Source organism: Anopheles nili, chromosome 3, assembly GCF_943737925.1.
Source record: "Anopheles nili chromosome 3, idAnoNiliSN_F5_01, whole genome shotgun sequence".
NCBI lineage: Eukaryota > Metazoa > Arthropoda > Insecta > Diptera > Culicidae > Anopheles > Anopheles nili.
This window is the reverse complement of record NC_071292.1, coordinates 47,431,929-47,447,872: the sequence shown is the minus strand read 5'-3', so window position 1 is coordinate 47,447,872 and position 15,944 is coordinate 47,431,929. Positions and strand designations below refer to the sequence as shown.

The 15,944-nt window shown below is 41.6% G+C and overlaps 6 protein-coding genes across 6 annotated transcripts; 2 read left to right on the top strand and 4 right to left on the bottom strand.

The window, feature by feature from the left end:
• Positions 1 to 494: 494 nt before the first annotated feature.
• On the bottom strand, positions 495 to 2,002 carry LOC128727212 (charged multivesicular body protein 4b). The gene is made up of 4 exons (XM_053821094.1): positions 1,685 to 2,002; positions 1,430 to 1,607; positions 1,082 to 1,347; positions 495 to 994 (listed from the first exon to the last, which is right to left on the bottom strand). Exons 1-4 carry the CDS (start codon positions 1,863 to 1,865, stop codon positions 939 to 941), a joined length of 681 nt encoding a protein of 226 aa, XP_053677069.1. The 5' UTR covers positions 1,866 to 2,002; the 3' UTR covers positions 495 to 938.
• Positions 2,003 to 2,455: 453 nt separating this feature from the next.
• Positions 2,456 to 4,244, bottom strand: LOC128727211 (proton-coupled folate transporter-like). The gene is made up of 5 exons (XM_053821093.1): positions 4,121 to 4,244; positions 3,608 to 4,052; positions 3,215 to 3,540; positions 2,657 to 3,140; positions 2,456 to 2,592 (listed from the first exon to the last, which is right to left on the bottom strand). Exons 1-5 carry the CDS (start codon positions 4,242 to 4,244, stop codon positions 2,535 to 2,537), a joined length of 1,437 nt encoding a protein of 478 aa, XP_053677068.1. The 3' UTR covers positions 2,456 to 2,534.
• Positions 4,245 to 5,101: 857 nt separating this feature from the next.
• Positions 5,102 to 6,842, bottom strand: LOC128724467 (proton-coupled folate transporter-like). The gene is made up of 5 exons (XM_053818190.1): positions 6,677 to 6,842; positions 6,340 to 6,597; positions 5,619 to 6,262; positions 5,219 to 5,565; positions 5,102 to 5,153 (listed from the first exon to the last, which is right to left on the bottom strand). Exons 1-5 carry the CDS (start codon positions 6,840 to 6,842, stop codon positions 5,102 to 5,104), a joined length of 1,467 nt encoding a protein of 488 aa, XP_053674165.1.
• Positions 6,843 to 8,705: 1,863 nt separating this feature from the next.
• Positions 8,706 to 10,488, top strand: LOC128727210 (proton-coupled folate transporter-like). The gene is made up of 3 exons (XM_053821092.1): positions 8,706 to 8,931; positions 9,087 to 10,335; positions 10,407 to 10,488. Exons 1-3 carry the CDS (start codon positions 8,706 to 8,708, stop codon positions 10,486 to 10,488), a joined length of 1,557 nt encoding a protein of 518 aa, XP_053677067.1.
• A 773-nt stretch (positions 10,489 to 11,261) lies between these two features.
• Positions 11,262 to 12,685, top strand: LOC128724466 (U3 small nucleolar RNA-interacting protein 2). Its single transcript, XM_053818189.1, has 2 exons — positions 11,262 to 11,312; positions 11,381 to 12,685. Exons 1-2 carry the CDS (start codon positions 11,262 to 11,264, stop codon positions 12,683 to 12,685), a joined length of 1,356 nt encoding a protein of 451 aa, XP_053674164.1.
• Positions 12,686 to 12,900: 215 nt separating this feature from the next.
• LOC128726188 (DNA replication factor Cdt1) lies at positions 12,901 to 15,500 on the bottom strand. Its single transcript, XM_053819981.1, has 2 exons — positions 14,689 to 15,500; positions 12,901 to 14,612 (listed from the first exon to the last, which is right to left on the bottom strand). Exons 1-2 carry the CDS (start codon positions 15,498 to 15,500, stop codon positions 13,196 to 13,198), a joined length of 2,229 nt encoding a protein of 742 aa, XP_053675956.1. The 3' UTR covers positions 12,901 to 13,195.
• Between the last annotated feature and the right edge of the window lie 444 nt (positions 15,501 to 15,944).

Here is a 15,944-nt window from a genome sequence, read left to right as displayed (position 1 = left end):
CATTACACTGTACAATGTCTAAGAGTTGTTACATTTTTCATTATTACTGCTGTGCAGAAATATATTCAATAGAACATTCACTCTTTACACTACCAATCCTGTTGAAGCAATGAGCCTAAAATACTGCCAAAATGCATGCAACGGCTAATTCCGTACTGCTGGTTGCATTCGCTTTTAGTGGGGAAATGTGGATTATAAAACCAATCTAATTGATATTCTGAGCGGGTTCAATCGGTTAAAGTCATGAACATCCCCACTTCCCATTATGCCCTGTCCCATCATTGCGCACGTGATGTAACGGTTGAAATCGAAAATATGCTTCACGATGAATAGGATGTATGTTGCTTTGGGATATGACCGATATATTCGTCATTCAACCAAACATTCCTTGCCGCAGTTTGAGCGACTGCTTATGTATAGTTTCAAGGTTAAAGAAAGTTTTATTTTGGATGCATGGAAATATAAAACGATAAATTTGCCATGTAGTTTTTTTTTTAATTTTATTTTTGAACTCATTATTTATTCGTCGTAAGATATATTTTAACGTCGAATTAGTTCATTCGTTTTTCTCAAGAGCATTCCGGTAGCCATTAATTCTAGGCATCATCACAATCATCTTCAATATGATTACATTCCAACGATTACATTATGTGTATGAATCGTGTACATAAGAACAAGTTAAATGTACAGACCGCGCATTGAAGGAAACGAATCATAAAAGTAAAACTGGGTTGCTGCTAAGAAATGATTCTAAGAAACATTCCCAATCTTTTGAAGACAAATCATGCTTTCATTCTATTCCGTAATGATACACGTTGAAAAAACTAAGCAAGTGGATTAGTTAACAAAAAAGTAATCACTAACGAAAGAAGATATCAAGGTAATTATTTCGTTCAGCAGCGTATTCGCGTATTGGAGTACTTCAGATCCAGCCTGATTCAGTTCGCCCATGACATTAACTCCTTCATATCCGGATCGTCTTCCTCTGCAACGGCTAAAATTGCAACCAATTGTCGTTTATTATGCATCTCAATTACAAAACTGAGAAACAAAGGACGTTATGCATCCTTTTAGATTATACCTTTCTTTTTCTCCTTTTCCTTCTCCTTAGCTTTCGCGGGCAAATCAGTAGAGGGAACTTCCGGCAATTCGTCTGTCTCTGGTTGTACACCAAGTAGCTCTTTATCGAGCTCTTCTTGTTCTAGTTCCTCCAGCTCCTTCTCCAGCTCGTCCTCGTCTATGTCTTGGCCAAAACCAACAGCGCTGGATACAGCATTGGAAATTTCATTCGCAATGTCGTTCTGCTCGGCTATATCATCCATTAGATCATGGACATCATCGATATTCCTGCAATATACCATATACATATGAGAAATAATAGTTCAACAAATAAAACAAAGCCACTCTGGGTCTGTAAACAAATACTAACATGTCCTTATGGGTAACCTTGAGCGCATCGGAAGCCTTCTTCATAGTCTTCAGTACTTCCGCATTTGTGTTTGCATTCTCCAACGCCTCTCGTTGCATTTCAATTGTAGAAAGTGTTCCATCTATCTGTTGTAGCTGCTTTTCGTACCGCTTCTTCCTTTTCAGCGCCTGGATGGCCGCTGTTGACAAGATGATGCACTATGACTCATCCGCTCGACTAGCACATTGCTCACAATATTACAATGCCACAACTTACCCCTTTTGTTTTTGGTACCATTTTTCCTGGCTGTATCAATCTCGACTTCGATTTTCTTTTCTAGAAACTCTTGCTTTTTCGTCAACATATTTTCTATGTCTCGCAGCTTTTGTATCGCTTCACTCGGCGTTGGGGCTGGTTCCCCCTTTTTCCCCGAGAACAACTTTCCAAAGAAACTCATTTTCGCTGTTCTGTTCACTACCGGCCCAGTTAGTTTAATAATGATTTACAACCGCTAGTAAGATATTGATAGACTGAAAACGATTGCAAATAAGAAATACGTAGTTCCAAACAGAAAGAAACTTGTGTTTTTCTTAGTTTTCCTTTACAACTTTGACACAATACGTCACTTTTCCAAGCCATTGACAGTTGTGAAGAATGTATGAATGTACTCGAAGAACCGTACTATCGTTTCCAACCGTGAAAACGTTTTGAAAATTTCTCCGGTATGTTGATTTAAATGAGGTATAACATTTTACCTTTCATATGAAATAAATGCAATTCAAACATATTTAAATCATCATTAAACCCAAGTTGTTTTGTAACTTCTCTGGTGTCCTTTTTTCTAATACTATCTTCGATAGAAAGCCCAATATCGTCACTATTCATTCGCATTATCTTATGCATTTTAAGAAACAATAAAATGTAGGCCCAAATAAACGGATTTCGGAAGACCGACACATTTCGTTATATTAATTTCAAAAAATCAAATTCATAGAATAAGTATTGATAAAAATAATTTATTTATCACATTTCGATTACCGTTTAATATTCGTTTATGAAGGTAGATTAAACCCCAAATCCATCTTAGTATAAAAAAGTTTTGATGAAATTTATATCATTAAAAGCTCTAATTAACGGAGATGTAATTTATGCTTTGATACATACTTTGAAATACTCTCACGAATCTGAAAAAAATAACACATTCAAATAGATCAGGGACATCATTATTTGAAGATTGTATCTACTTACATCAGAAGGCACGCACAGATGAAATATAGCATGGCAGTGATCAGATTAAATGCGCCAGGATACCAAGCCAAGGTACTCTTGTACACATATGTGTAGAGAGGAGCGGATAATAGTGGAGTTATCGATTCGATCGATGTTGTCAATGAAAATATCTTTCCAATATCTGTGGCAGGAGCCGTATTAGATATAACTGCTCTACTCATTGGGCCTGCGATTCCTTTCATAAAACAAATCGATGCACCCATGTATAAATGCCACGGTTCGGATGCCATCCCTTGGATTGTGCTATTGATTGCATAGAAGCTGAACCCAAGCGCAGCTAGCATGGTTACAGATGGATTAAACACTTTTTTAATAGCATACAACCCTATCGTGTTACCGAAGATCATCAAGATAATAGTTGTGGCATCGTAAAAGGAATAGTCTTTCACTGTCCATTCAAACCGTTCTCGCAAGAAGAGTATAAAAACTGTAGCCGTGCCATCTGAAGAAGAAATAGATGAAAAAATCATTAGTATACTTAAGAAACTATTGTAGACGCAAGTTGGTTAGACTTACCCATAGCAAATATGTTAGCCGCAAGAGCCAATATCACTAACCATATTATTAACCGATCATAATTTGGCCGGTGCTTGAAACAAGTCTGTACCAGCTCCGACACTAAATCAAATCGAAATAGTTCTCGCAGCTTGGAGTTTGATTCGGCCAATTCATGCGGTTTTATGCTTTCTTCGATGTAAAAAATATTATATAACACTCCTAGAAACACTGATCCAGCAGCGACGGTAAACACAGTAGCACTGTTCGTCCATTGAAGAATATAACTGCTGCTTAAAGTTCCCGCCAGAAGCCCAGTAAATACAGCCGCTTCTACGATCGCCATTCTGTAAAATCGTCAAAGAGCAACAATCAGACCAAATCATTAAATAATAACAATATAACAAAACTCACTTTGTAGCACGATTCTTTTCTGTCGTTACGTCCGCAATGTAGCAAAACACTCCGGTAATCAGCATAGGAGTTCCACCGGATAAAGCAGTCGTGATATAGGCAAGAACATAATACCAAGGATTGATCGAATAATACATTGATATAAAGCTAATCAGGGCCAAGGTGGAGTAGGTCAGAAATGACCCAACAAAGCTAGCCACTAGTACCGGTTTGCGCCCATATCGATCTGACCAGGGTCCAATAAAAATCCCACAAAATGCGGGAAACACAGACTCCACTAATGCCTTTGCCATCATTATATTCGACGTGTAGGGCTGAATAGCCTTCTCGAGCTCTTGTATCTCCTCCGTTTCATTAACCGTCCCAAGTTGGGCGCATAACGATTCATTTTTCTTAAATACAAAAGTGCAGGTTTGGTAAACGATCTGATTCGTAAAGACGGCACCTGAAACGATGATCGTATAAATTTAATATGTTCAAACTGTACACGCACAACTTCAGCTGCATACGCACTGCAGATGTTCCAGGCGAAGAACACCAACAAGACAGCTGGCTCGAGAATAAAATAACGTTGCTTCCTTTCTAAACTTGGCGATGTTGGTTCTTCCACAAGGTCAGCGTTTTCGTTGTTCTCCATGATGATGATCCTCTAACATTTAAAGTCTACGTCTGAATTTTATGTTTTGATTTTTTAATCTAACACCGTGTTTTTCCTGTGAAACTGTTTAGCTGTTTTCCTGAGAAACTTTTTTACAAAAACCACAAACGATTCTGAGCTAGATTCTTAGGGCGTCTACTACAACTTCTGTTTCACCAATGTATATTATTGAATCATTCCAGGAACACAAAGCAATCTCGCGCAGTCCAGTAAAAACAACAAATAGAACTATGCCCTTCTAAAGCATTCTACGTTTCACTGCTAAGCTCGCAGATATGCGACAGCTCGTTCGTGCTGGAGATTGTTAGCAGATACTGATTCAAACTGCAAATGCGCTAGACTCACGCATTTCTTCTGCTCTAAGCTACACTATAATACAAAAAACGTACTCTGCGCAGCGACCAGCGATAGTGAGTGCACGATCCAAGACTAGCTACTAATTGTGCGGTGTCCTTTCTTATCACCACTTTTTACACAAAGCTTTTGCTATCGTGAGTGATCAAAACAAACGCGTAATTCCTTTTGACAAGTCCCAGCTGATTTCACGTACCAATGATGTTGGTTGCTACGCTTGTTTGAATAATATGAAGCCACGCAGCTGTGTGCGCGAATGCATCATGTTATTGTTTTGTTAAGATAACTATGACTTCGCAGACGGTATTTTCCTTGCCGTTATTTTTTTTAAATTTAAATACAATAAAAAATAAAAAAAAACTAAACAAAACATATATCAAAAGAAAAGTCGGATACTTTATTGCAAAATAATATCTGATGAGATTTATATTCGGCAATGTTACAAATGTTTTTTTCAAACATTGTTCTTTATCGTGATCTTCTTACAACAGTAATTCTGGTTGATAAAATCGTCGAATAAGAATCGTTATAACACTAAAATTTCATAATACAAAAATCAGATATCATACTCTACCCTACAACACAAACATAATACTTACATCATCAACAGAAATCCTCCGCCAAAGATTCCTGCCGCAACAAAGTTGAATATTTCGGGTGTCGATTGAATGGTTGCATTATAGATGTACGTAAACATTGGTGCAGATAACAGCGGAACTACAGCCGTCAGAGATAGGGCCATGGAGAAAAATTTAGCCATATCCCCAGCGGGAAGTATCGTGGAACAAATCGTCATCAGAGCAGCTCCGTCTGTTCCCTTCAGAATGGTAATCGAAATAGCCAGATACAATACCCAACCGCTGTTCGCAAATCCAATGATCAGTGAATCAACTATGTAGCTGGCGATGGAAATCAGAGCCACAGTAGTATCTGAACAATGCAGCACCTGCGAATGTAGATCGTGTAAGATCGTGTACAATGACGAGATCGAGAACATACCTGTTTCAATATCGGTATTCCAAGAACGTTTCCCAAAATTATAATGAGCACATCCGTAAACTGAAAGTAGCTAAACTGCTTCAAATCCCATGCAAATTTTCTTCTGGTGAACATGTAAAATATTCCACCATTTCCCCCCGCAACCTCAGTTAAAGCCGTTAATATTACTATTGCCCATAAAATTTCCCTCACATATCCTGACCGACGCAAGAATAGTGTCCCAGATAACTCTCGCACACGATCGCAAGAGAAGAGGTCTCTAATTTTTTCCCCCGTGCTATTATTGCTGCTCAGGATGATGCTATCCTCGGTGAAGAAGAAAACGTAAGCAATCGCCAAACAGATTAGCACGGTTGCTATCAGAAAAGTAGCACCCACGTTCAGCCACTCCAAGATGTAGCTGCTCGAAATAAATCCCAACAATGCACCGACCATCATAGACGCTTCCATAAAGCCCATGCGCATGGTGCGAGTTTGCTCGTTTGTAACGTCGGATAGGTAGCTGAATGCGGCTGCTGTTATCACGGTCATACCGCCCAGGAGAGAAAACGGAAGATAAGCTGCTGGGTAGAACCACGGGGTCACAGGAAACCGCATCGATAGAAACGCTAGCATCGTTAGCAAAAGAAATGAGCAGAGCACACCTAAAATGGCAAATCATGTTGGCTGACAGCTGGTAAGCAAATGATTGATTCATAAAGAAATTAACGGCCGTACATACCAACGCCCGCGATCAACATAGTCGGTTTTCTACCGTATCGATCGGACCAGGCCCCCAGCAGCAGTGCACTTAAAGCCGGAACTACCGATTTTATAATCACTATCACCATCGTTACATTAGCGGCCAAAGGCTGCACTTGTGTTTCGATTACGGCACGCTGGGATGAATTCGAGTTTGTACTAAGCAACTGACAATCGCCGCTATCGAATCCTTCCACGATGCACGTCTGCAGGATGATGTGGTTCGCCAGCACGACTTCTGCAGAGTACATGATAGATATCCATCGTCTAACGGTTAGTTCAAGGCGATCGCAAAACAACATTCCGATACACAGCACCTGATACACTCATGGCGAAGCAGAACAGTAGTAGGGCCGGTTCAAAACTTATGTATTGAGCTTGTTCGCGCCATCGGGCAGCATGTCGTAGCCTGATCAGACTCTGTTTGGCAAACAGATCCTCTTCGCCACTGGAGTATACACTGTCAGAACGTCCTTCTTCCATGGCGATCGCTGTGCCACTGATCTTCTGTAGAACATGGATCGAATATTTCTGCCAAAATGCATGCCCCGGTAATAGGTTATCAACATAATGCCAAATTTGCTGTGGCCCATTGATTTTTGTTTATTTTATTGATATCTGCAACAGGCAAAAAAAAGGTCAGTTCGCTTGGTGTGATTTAATTCATCGCAAGACGTTGTTTTCTTGTTCAAATTAATCTAACCCCGAAATGGATTCAAATATTAACATAATATGTAGTGTTTTCTGCAAAAAATGTCAAAATAGGTGGTAGACAATTTATTTTTTTAGACGAGAATTTGTTGATCATTGTGGACAACAGCTTTTTTGCAATGTGCCGTAGTTTAAACGTTTAAATCAAACCACATGTACCATCTGTACCCAAACGAAATGTGACGTGTACATCGTCAACCAACGTTAACAAACGTTAAAAAAAAGCGTGCACAAATAGAACAAATTGCTTTAAAGCCAAGCTTGACCTGCGATGAAAAGAAACCGACACTCAACTAACATCCATTTCAAAATGGTGTTTATCGCCCTCGATTTGCGGAAGGAATTTATTAATGCGTTTTTACACTTGTTAAGAAAGTTTTCATAATACTCTGCTCGTTAATACAATAAGCAATCTACTATTAAACCAGCCCGTGTCCTTTGCTCGTTTGCGAAGGTTCAACCTCATATGATTGAACTGCATTTGGTTCAGCAGAGTGACACAGACTACGTCCAAGGGAGAAAAGGACAAAAGAACGCGGAACTAGCCAGATAAGATGCAATCTGCCCATATGCATCAGCTGGTGGCAACAATGACGTACAGAGAGACGCTTATTTCCCACGTGGCGTTCAGAAGTTTACAATGAATAAATACTAAGCCATCAGACATCTCAGTCGCTTTCATTGATGCATAAACAAAGCGATACTGAGAGGTCATCTCCATTAGTAACACTGATGGGGGTAAGGGCGAGTAAGGGCAATGCATTTACCACAATACCTATGCATTATTATCACCCTAAATTCATCACTGCTATACGACGAACGCGCGGATAATTGATATGATTGCTTCCATGCCCGAGTTCCTATCATGATTGTGACTCATTCGTCATTCGTCTATAACACTGAGGACAGGTAGCAATCCGTCGATATCATTGGAGAGAATTGTTTTTGACCGTATTTGTGAGTTGTCCGACAGCGAGTTGATAGACTCAATGGAAACAGTATAACTCACGTACCTTAGAAATGATTCAGAACACAACCAAGCTGGTCGCAAGTGCGATCCCCTGGACAAGCCTCTAGTACTATCGACCGATGCGCAATCGACTCACTATCATCAGCATCAGGCTCGTGCTTTCCGGCAACATTACGCCACACGCAACGCGCTACTCGAGGTAGTTTACCAAACACTGCCGTCCGAACGCTTGTAGAGTAGGTTCCGATATCGATAACGAATCCACAAGGTACGTTCCACTGCAGAGCATTTTCGCGAACAGTGTGTGTCTGTTTCTAGACACTTTCGATGGACATGCTGATGAATCAGTCGCTTTCTTCTTCGCACAGCTCCACGTACCAAAGTTCGCGCTTCAGAGTTCCCTCGGGTGGTTGAAAGCATCAATTGTACTGTGCAGCTGGTGCGAGGTGTCCTTTTGGACGATCCAAACAACGTGCTGAAGTGACGTGAATCATTTTTCGTACCCCAACTGCATGATCTTCACCGTGGGCTAGATAAGCCAGATAGTAGCGTGATAAACAGAGTGGTTAGTCAACGTGAGTGTGAGCCGCCAAAAGTTTGCACTGCATTAGTTTAATCACTTCGTGGAGTTACGAAAGGGTACAGCAGGCTTAGGTGCGCACACGATGAGCACTGATATGCGAAGACCCAGTTTGGACGGCCGTAGTGACGGTCGTAGTACTGATGAAGACACTCCACTGCTGTCAGCACCTAGATATTCTCCCATGGCAGCACCAGCAGCAACATCATCCACGTGCTCTTCAGCAGAACCTAGGATCCCCAGGGTGTCCGATCGATTCTGCACGTTCGAACCGATCCTGGTACTGCTCTGCTTCGGGATCAGTGTGTCAGGTACGAAAGTGTGCGCGCGGACTTTACATTCGTTCGATTGTCTTTTTATCGCGGTGTTAATGCGCCGTAGGAAAGAGTTTCGTGCGCATGTGACTTGCAAAATTGTTTGACGGCTGCCCTAATTTCATTGTTTTCTATGTTCGGTCTCAAACAAGGCGTGGTGTTGGCGGATCAAATTATCTATCAATCGTGCGTCGTTACCCTCGGATATGACCGCGCACTGTGCGCCCAGCTGGGCACCAAGAGCAACTCCACTGAGGTTGCTCAGCTGGAAACGATAGTGCAACCGTTTGCGGCCAGAATTGGAATGGTGAACACCATTTTGATGTCCGTTCTACCTGCTCTGTGTGCGCTCTTGATGGGACCGTGGTCGGATAAATATGGCCGCAAGCCAGCAATGATAGTGCCGTCGGTGGGATTTATCACAACGTACGTCATGATCGGGATATTGTCGCTACTATCGAAGCGCTTCCTAGTAGATCCTTGGTGTTATGTGGTCGCGCATATTCCTGCTGCTATTCTCGGTGGCCCCACGGTGCTTATGGCTGCCATTTTTAGCTATCTCACCGACACCACAGAGGAATCTAATCGAACGGTGCGGATGGGCATTTTACAGGCGTGCACGATGCTTGGTGCCTTCGTCGGATTGCTGTCGAGTAGTTTCATCCTTCAGTGGACCAATGTGCCGACCATGTTCTTCCTTTCCGCCGCTGCAGTCGCGATCAGTTGTGGCTTTTTGTACTACTGTCTAGAGGACAGCATCAAACCGGATGCAAGCATGGTGCACCGACAGGTTAGGGAAATCTTTCGGTTCGATCACCTACTTGATCTACTGAGAACGTTCTTCAAAAAGCGATCGTCATATGATCGAGGCATCGTTTGGCTGACGATCGCAATCGGCGTGGTCACCGTTCTCGGGACAGGCGGTGGGACGGTGTTTTTTCTCTATACGCGACGCCGCTTTGGCTGGACGATACAGGAATTCACCATTTGGCAGGCGGTGGAACTCTTGTCAATCGTGGCTGGCAACGTGATCGGTATATCAGTCTTAAAATCTCTGTTAAAACTACCGGACATATGGTTGGCTCTGCTCTCCGTGGTCAACTACTCGCTCGATGCACTAATAAAGGGGCTCGCGCAACAAGGATGGCAACTCTTTCTGGCAACAGGAATCACTCCTTTAAAAGCAACCGAGGGTGCTGCATTGATGGCAATCTGTTCGAGCATAATTCCGTCTAACGAAATTGCCAAATTTTACTCGATTGCAATGGCCATGACGAACACCGTTTCGTTGGCTTCTGCCCCACTGTTCACGTACATCTACAACGCTACAGTAGCATCTGCCCCGCAAGTATTTAATTTCGTATCATCTGGTATATTTTCAGTCAACGTGTTGCTGGTTGGGTAAGTATAAATCGACTGACTTTGCAAATTACATTCAATTCTTCTCATGTTTTTTTTTATTTTAATTCTAGAACCATTGCTGTGTTGCTGCGCAAACGAAGGAAAGCTCAAGTCGAGCCGCTGTTTAATCAAGATAGCGAAATCTTAACCTAAACAGCATGTATGATACTAACGTCCTATGTGCCCCCAATGTTCCTAGTCATGCTGATAAGTAAATTTAATACAGGTAGCAGTAGTGATTTGTAAGTATTAATAGTTCAGACAAGCGAGGCTAACAGAAAATGTAGCAATGTGATTGAACAGTAAGTTAAAATAGTTAGTCAATAAAGAAACATGCATCAGCCAAAAGCTGCGTAACGAATATCGTTGGATTTTTAATGTTTCTCTTGTTTCCAAAAAGTTACTCTTGGTTTATAAACAAAGATGCTTGATGCATCTAGTATTTAAATTCCGACACATTGGTTTTAAGCAAGTAATATTATGAATTATCGTTTATATTGTATATATTATCGTCCGAAAGGCGATGTCCTGCCCAATTTTTTTAAGAGTAAAAGCTATAGTGAAGTCAATGGATAAACTGTTGCAATATGAAGCGAATACAATTACACAGTACAGTTAAAAAACATTTTCAATTCCAAAAACGATGATATAAATGTAGTTTCTTTCTCCTCAATGTAAGATTATAGTTTGATTTAATTATATTTTTCGAGTGCGCGAGTGCATAAAATTTCAGGGAAAATTCATAACTTTAGCGGTCGTTTGTTGTACTGTCAAAGTTCTATCAGTAAGCGACTGTCAAACTGTAGCTAGAGACCGACCTTCTCATCGTCATATTGAATTAAACCGCATGGAAGTTTGTTTATATTTTCATTGTGGAAGAAACAATTTTTTCTTCGCATAATTTGCTGGTAAACTGTTATCGTAAAATGTCGCTGTTTAAATCCGGTCGTAAGCAAAACGAAAAGATAAATCGCAAGGTAGTGAAACCCCTTCATTATGCGTATACCAACCGAATTAGGTTATTAAAAAGATTTCTTATGTGCAGCGTTCAAAAGGTCCTTCGATAGGAAATCTTGCCAAGCCAATCAAAGCCGCTCGGCATGATTTCGATGAGGAAATAGACAGCGATGAAGAATTGGATAAAGAGCAACAACATCAAGCTGAATTTGAGGATGAAGTGGCTGCTCTTGAAACAACACAGGATAAACGCATTCGTTTGGCCAAACAGTACTTGCGCCAAGTGCAGGAAGAGGAACAAGAGCGAGATGAATACGAGGACGAGACGCAGCTTGCCAGTGGCATGGCCCGCACGCTTAAAGAGTCCTATCTGAGCGCCGCCGGAAAGTCTCACCGCACCCTGGGTAGCAAGTACACGGGATTTGACCTGGAAAATGCGACCTCGCTTCACTGGAAAAAGCAACGATTTTCTATGACTTGTTGTATTTTGTCTGCCGACAACGATTACTTGTACGTAGGCTGTAAGAGTGGCTTGGTCGTCCGGTGGGACTTGAAAACGAAGCAACGAACCGCTTATTTTCAAGCGAAAAGCAGCGTAATACAGTCCCTGGCCGTATCGCACGACATGAAGTATTTGGTAGTGGCAGATGGAACGGAAGAAATTAAAATCCTCGATGGAACAAGCCTGACGCAAGTGAATACCCTTAAAGGACATTCGAACACCGTCACGGGAGTCGTTTTTCGGTTGAATTCCTACCAACTGTTCTCTTCCAGCGCTGACCGCACAGTGAAGGTATGGAGCCTCGACGAAATGGTATATATTGAGACCCTGTACGGCCATCAAAGTCAGGTGACGGGTATCAATGCACTGTCCGCCGAGCGCATCGTAACATCGGGCGGCATGGACCAAACGATACGTATTTGGAAAGTGGCGGAAGAATCGCAGCTTGTTTTTAACTCGTTAAACGAAGATTTCTCAGCCGTTAAGTTCGTTAGCAATGATTTATTCGTGTCCGGTTCCGTGGAAGGATCGTTCAGTTTGTGGAGCAGCGGTAAAAAGAAACCCATCCACCGGATCAAACTGGCTCATGGACAACAGGACGTTGGGCATCCAAATTGGATCTCATGTCTGGGAGTGTTGGCCAATTCGGACATAGTTGCCTCCGGTTCGTGTGATGGATTCGTTCGTATTTGGAAACTGGCCAACAAGCGACGAACGATCCAGCCGCTGTTAGAGATTCCAGTGGAGGGTTTCATTAATGCAATTGAATTCACCAGTGATGGTAGCTTTTTGGTTGTAGCCATCGGACAAGAACACCGATTAGGGCGCTGGTGGACAATACGTAATGTTAAAAACCGTGTATTATTGATTCCATTGTCTATTGATTCATGAAATAAAATAAAAACGTCTCAATATGTACCATAGTACTTAGAACAAGATCTAATCGTCATGTCATGTCGAAATTTCTTTTTCAGAACATTATGCGGCATTTGCTGTTCGCGTTTCTTATTGGTCGCTACCAAGGGTAATTCTTTCTACATAATATATTAGTTATTACATTTTTTTCATATTTTTATTTTCAAGCAAAATACAATGATTGTCCAGAAACAAACCTTAACAGTAGCGTAGTGACAGAAGAAAAATAAAATGAAATGGCTCTCGTATTTGAATAGCCAAAAACGCAAATACGCATCTGAATTTAAGTAATATATTTGTCAATAATGTCTCGTCTATATTGATGTGGTGGGCGAACATGAATCAAAGATACAAGTAAATTATTTATAAAAATGGCAATGAAAAATAAAATATTTCAATTCCGTCAAAACTGCATATCAGAAAAAAATCTGCATAACTTATTCTAGAGCACTCAAATGCAACACGAACGATATTGACAAAGGTCGTCTATCCAACGGCTTCGTTTGCTTTTTGTTCGAGAACGTTCAACACCTTTGCTAGGTCACAGTCTTTTGCTATCTTGGCATATTTTACCTTACGGACCTCCGGGAGCGTTAACCAAAATGGCACCAACTGTGCTATCATTCGTATGTGCTCTTCCAGGTCTTGCATTGTTAGTTTTCCTCGGTAACTGTTTTCTATCTTGACCACAGGTGTTTCGAGTGGTAGCACATTCTTGCGCTCAGTTACAAACACACTTCTCAAATGGCGTGCTATTTCCGGTAAACGACTATACTTAATTGCTTGTTGTTCCTGAGACGGTCGCCTAGTCATTTGCTCCAAAGCCTTGGCAGCCTGTTTAGCCCGTATTTTTTCCAGTAGTGCTTTGGGAACGTTTTTTAACAAGAGCTCGGCTGGATCTTTTGGTGTTGTTTCTTGCATATCAGCGCTGGTTATGGTAGCAGGTTTTTCTAATTTGATGTCTATTTTCGTTTTGTCATCAACTTCAGAGACTAGTGTTTTCGATGCTTCGGCGGCAGCCATCTCTTGTTTCTTCTTTTGCTGTAGTCGTTCCAATGCACGCTCCATCGGAGTAGCACAACTGAAAAGGTTTCTTGCAGTAGACAGAATATCCTTTGCAGAAGAAAATTTTTCCACATTCGGAGGCTGCGGCAGCTCCGCTTTCTCTATGTCTGGGCAATTTTCCAACTCGAAATCAGCATGCCAGCGTACGATCTTGTTGCGATCGATGTTTAATGGTGGGTCCAAACTCTGCAGAAAAGCATGATGAGCGTCTTTCGTTTTTTCCAACAACATACGGCGCAATTTCTGATAGCGCTCGATCAATGCCTGAGGATTCAGAGACTGGTTCTGGATTGTACGAATAAAATCGGTATCGTGTAGCTTCTTTGTCTGCTCCGTATTTTCTTCAATATTCGGTCTTATTACGAGTTGATAAGTTTCGTGCTTCGTTGCCGAACCATAATTTTTTGTCATCTCCTGACTGAGCTGAAACGCTTCTGGAAATAGGAATTGAATTTGCGCGAGGTGCGATTCATAGAAATTCTTCCTCGCCATTCGCTGGACTGCCGGTTTAAGCTTTTTGAAAGTGATCTGTTCCTTGCGATTGTGAAACATTGCGCACACTGTATCGACGCACTTGAACAGTTCCAACAGTGAGCGATATTTAAATGGTAAGTGCAGTGTCGGAGTACCCGCTTCTGCTAATGCGCTGAAACGCTGGTAAGCTGGCAGTTTTTTCGGGCTAGCCGTAATGGGTGTACATGCCGAAGGCTCCTTAATTGGGCTCATCAGGGCAGACATACGCTTCGGCGTCACGTTCTTCGAAGGTGACGTGGAGTTTTCCGCATTTTTAATAGGAGTGCGAAGGAGTTTCGATGGAGATATTGTTGTTTTTTTAGGGCTGGATGAATAAAATGAAAGTATGAAATCACTATAGTCAATAAGGTTTAATAAAAATCAAGCAAAAGAATACATACCTCACCATCACTTCTACGTCCAGAGTAGCGAATTTTTGTAGATTTTTCGCAGCCTTAGTTGGTGAAACAGGTGGTTTTTTTCCCTCTAGACGCTGGTTCCGTAGGCGTTCCATTTTATCTAATCCGCTTTGCAACTGATTCAGCTTTGTTTTCAATTCCGGTAGCCGAGGATGAGCCAATAATTTATTTCGTATCTCTTCCAGAGACATGGCATCTTTGTCTTTGCCCAAGGGAAGAGCCCGGATGGCGCTAGCCCTAGAGGTTGCATTTTCTATATTTTTAATATTGTTACGTGGAGAAAACTCGGCCATCTTCGGAATGCTAATCTCTGCTTTCTTCGGAGAGGCTATTTTTTTCTCGGGAACAGCAGAAGCCTGCTTGGTAGGGCTGGCTGTATATGCACGCTTCTGTGGGGACAAGTTACCCCTTTTTAAAAACGACACCAGCTTCGGCTGAGATGAGGACAACAGGGCTTTGTTCTTCTCATCCAATTCGGTGGGACCATTCCGCTTGATTCCTCGGGATGCCCTGGTGACGCGCCGTCCCAGAGGTCCCGACGGTTCGGACGAACTATTGCCATTAATGCGTCCACCGATATCGGCATTCTTCAAAATAAATTTTTTATCGTTAGCTAATACGATGCGGAGATTTTTGTGATCCGAGTTCAGAGAACTGTTCGTCAAGTCATCAGTTGTATTTACTGTACAGGTGGCTTCTAGTACCAGTACCTTATTTTTGCCAGCTAGGTCTAGCGTATCAATAGCCGCACGTTTGCGGGCATTAAAATAGGATGCAACCGTTGGCTGCGACATGATGCAGCTTTACGAAATATTATAATCCTGCTCAAGAAAACACTAGATGTTCAAATTTATCACAAATGAAAAAAACTAATCACTTTCACCCAACCCTACACCAAGCGTCAGCAGCAATGTAATAATAATGGTGGCTGTTAGCTGCCAATTTCTAGCTCTGTCAGATAGTTCGCGCAATTTTCCCTCCAAATTGAAGCTGCATCGCACTGCTGATGCGTTGAGTTGCATTCCTTCACATTATCGACGAAAATCGTCGTCAGCGCTGTCGATGAAAGTGGATTTGTTTACTCCTTGTACGTTTGAATATTATTGCGTTTACATACATACATCAAGAACTTCAATTTACAAGAAACTTTATTGGAAATAGATTTCAAGCTCGTAATTGCTAGTTTATGTTTTCAATTTTGTATTCAAAATAGTTCGTATATAATGAACGGTTTGGTT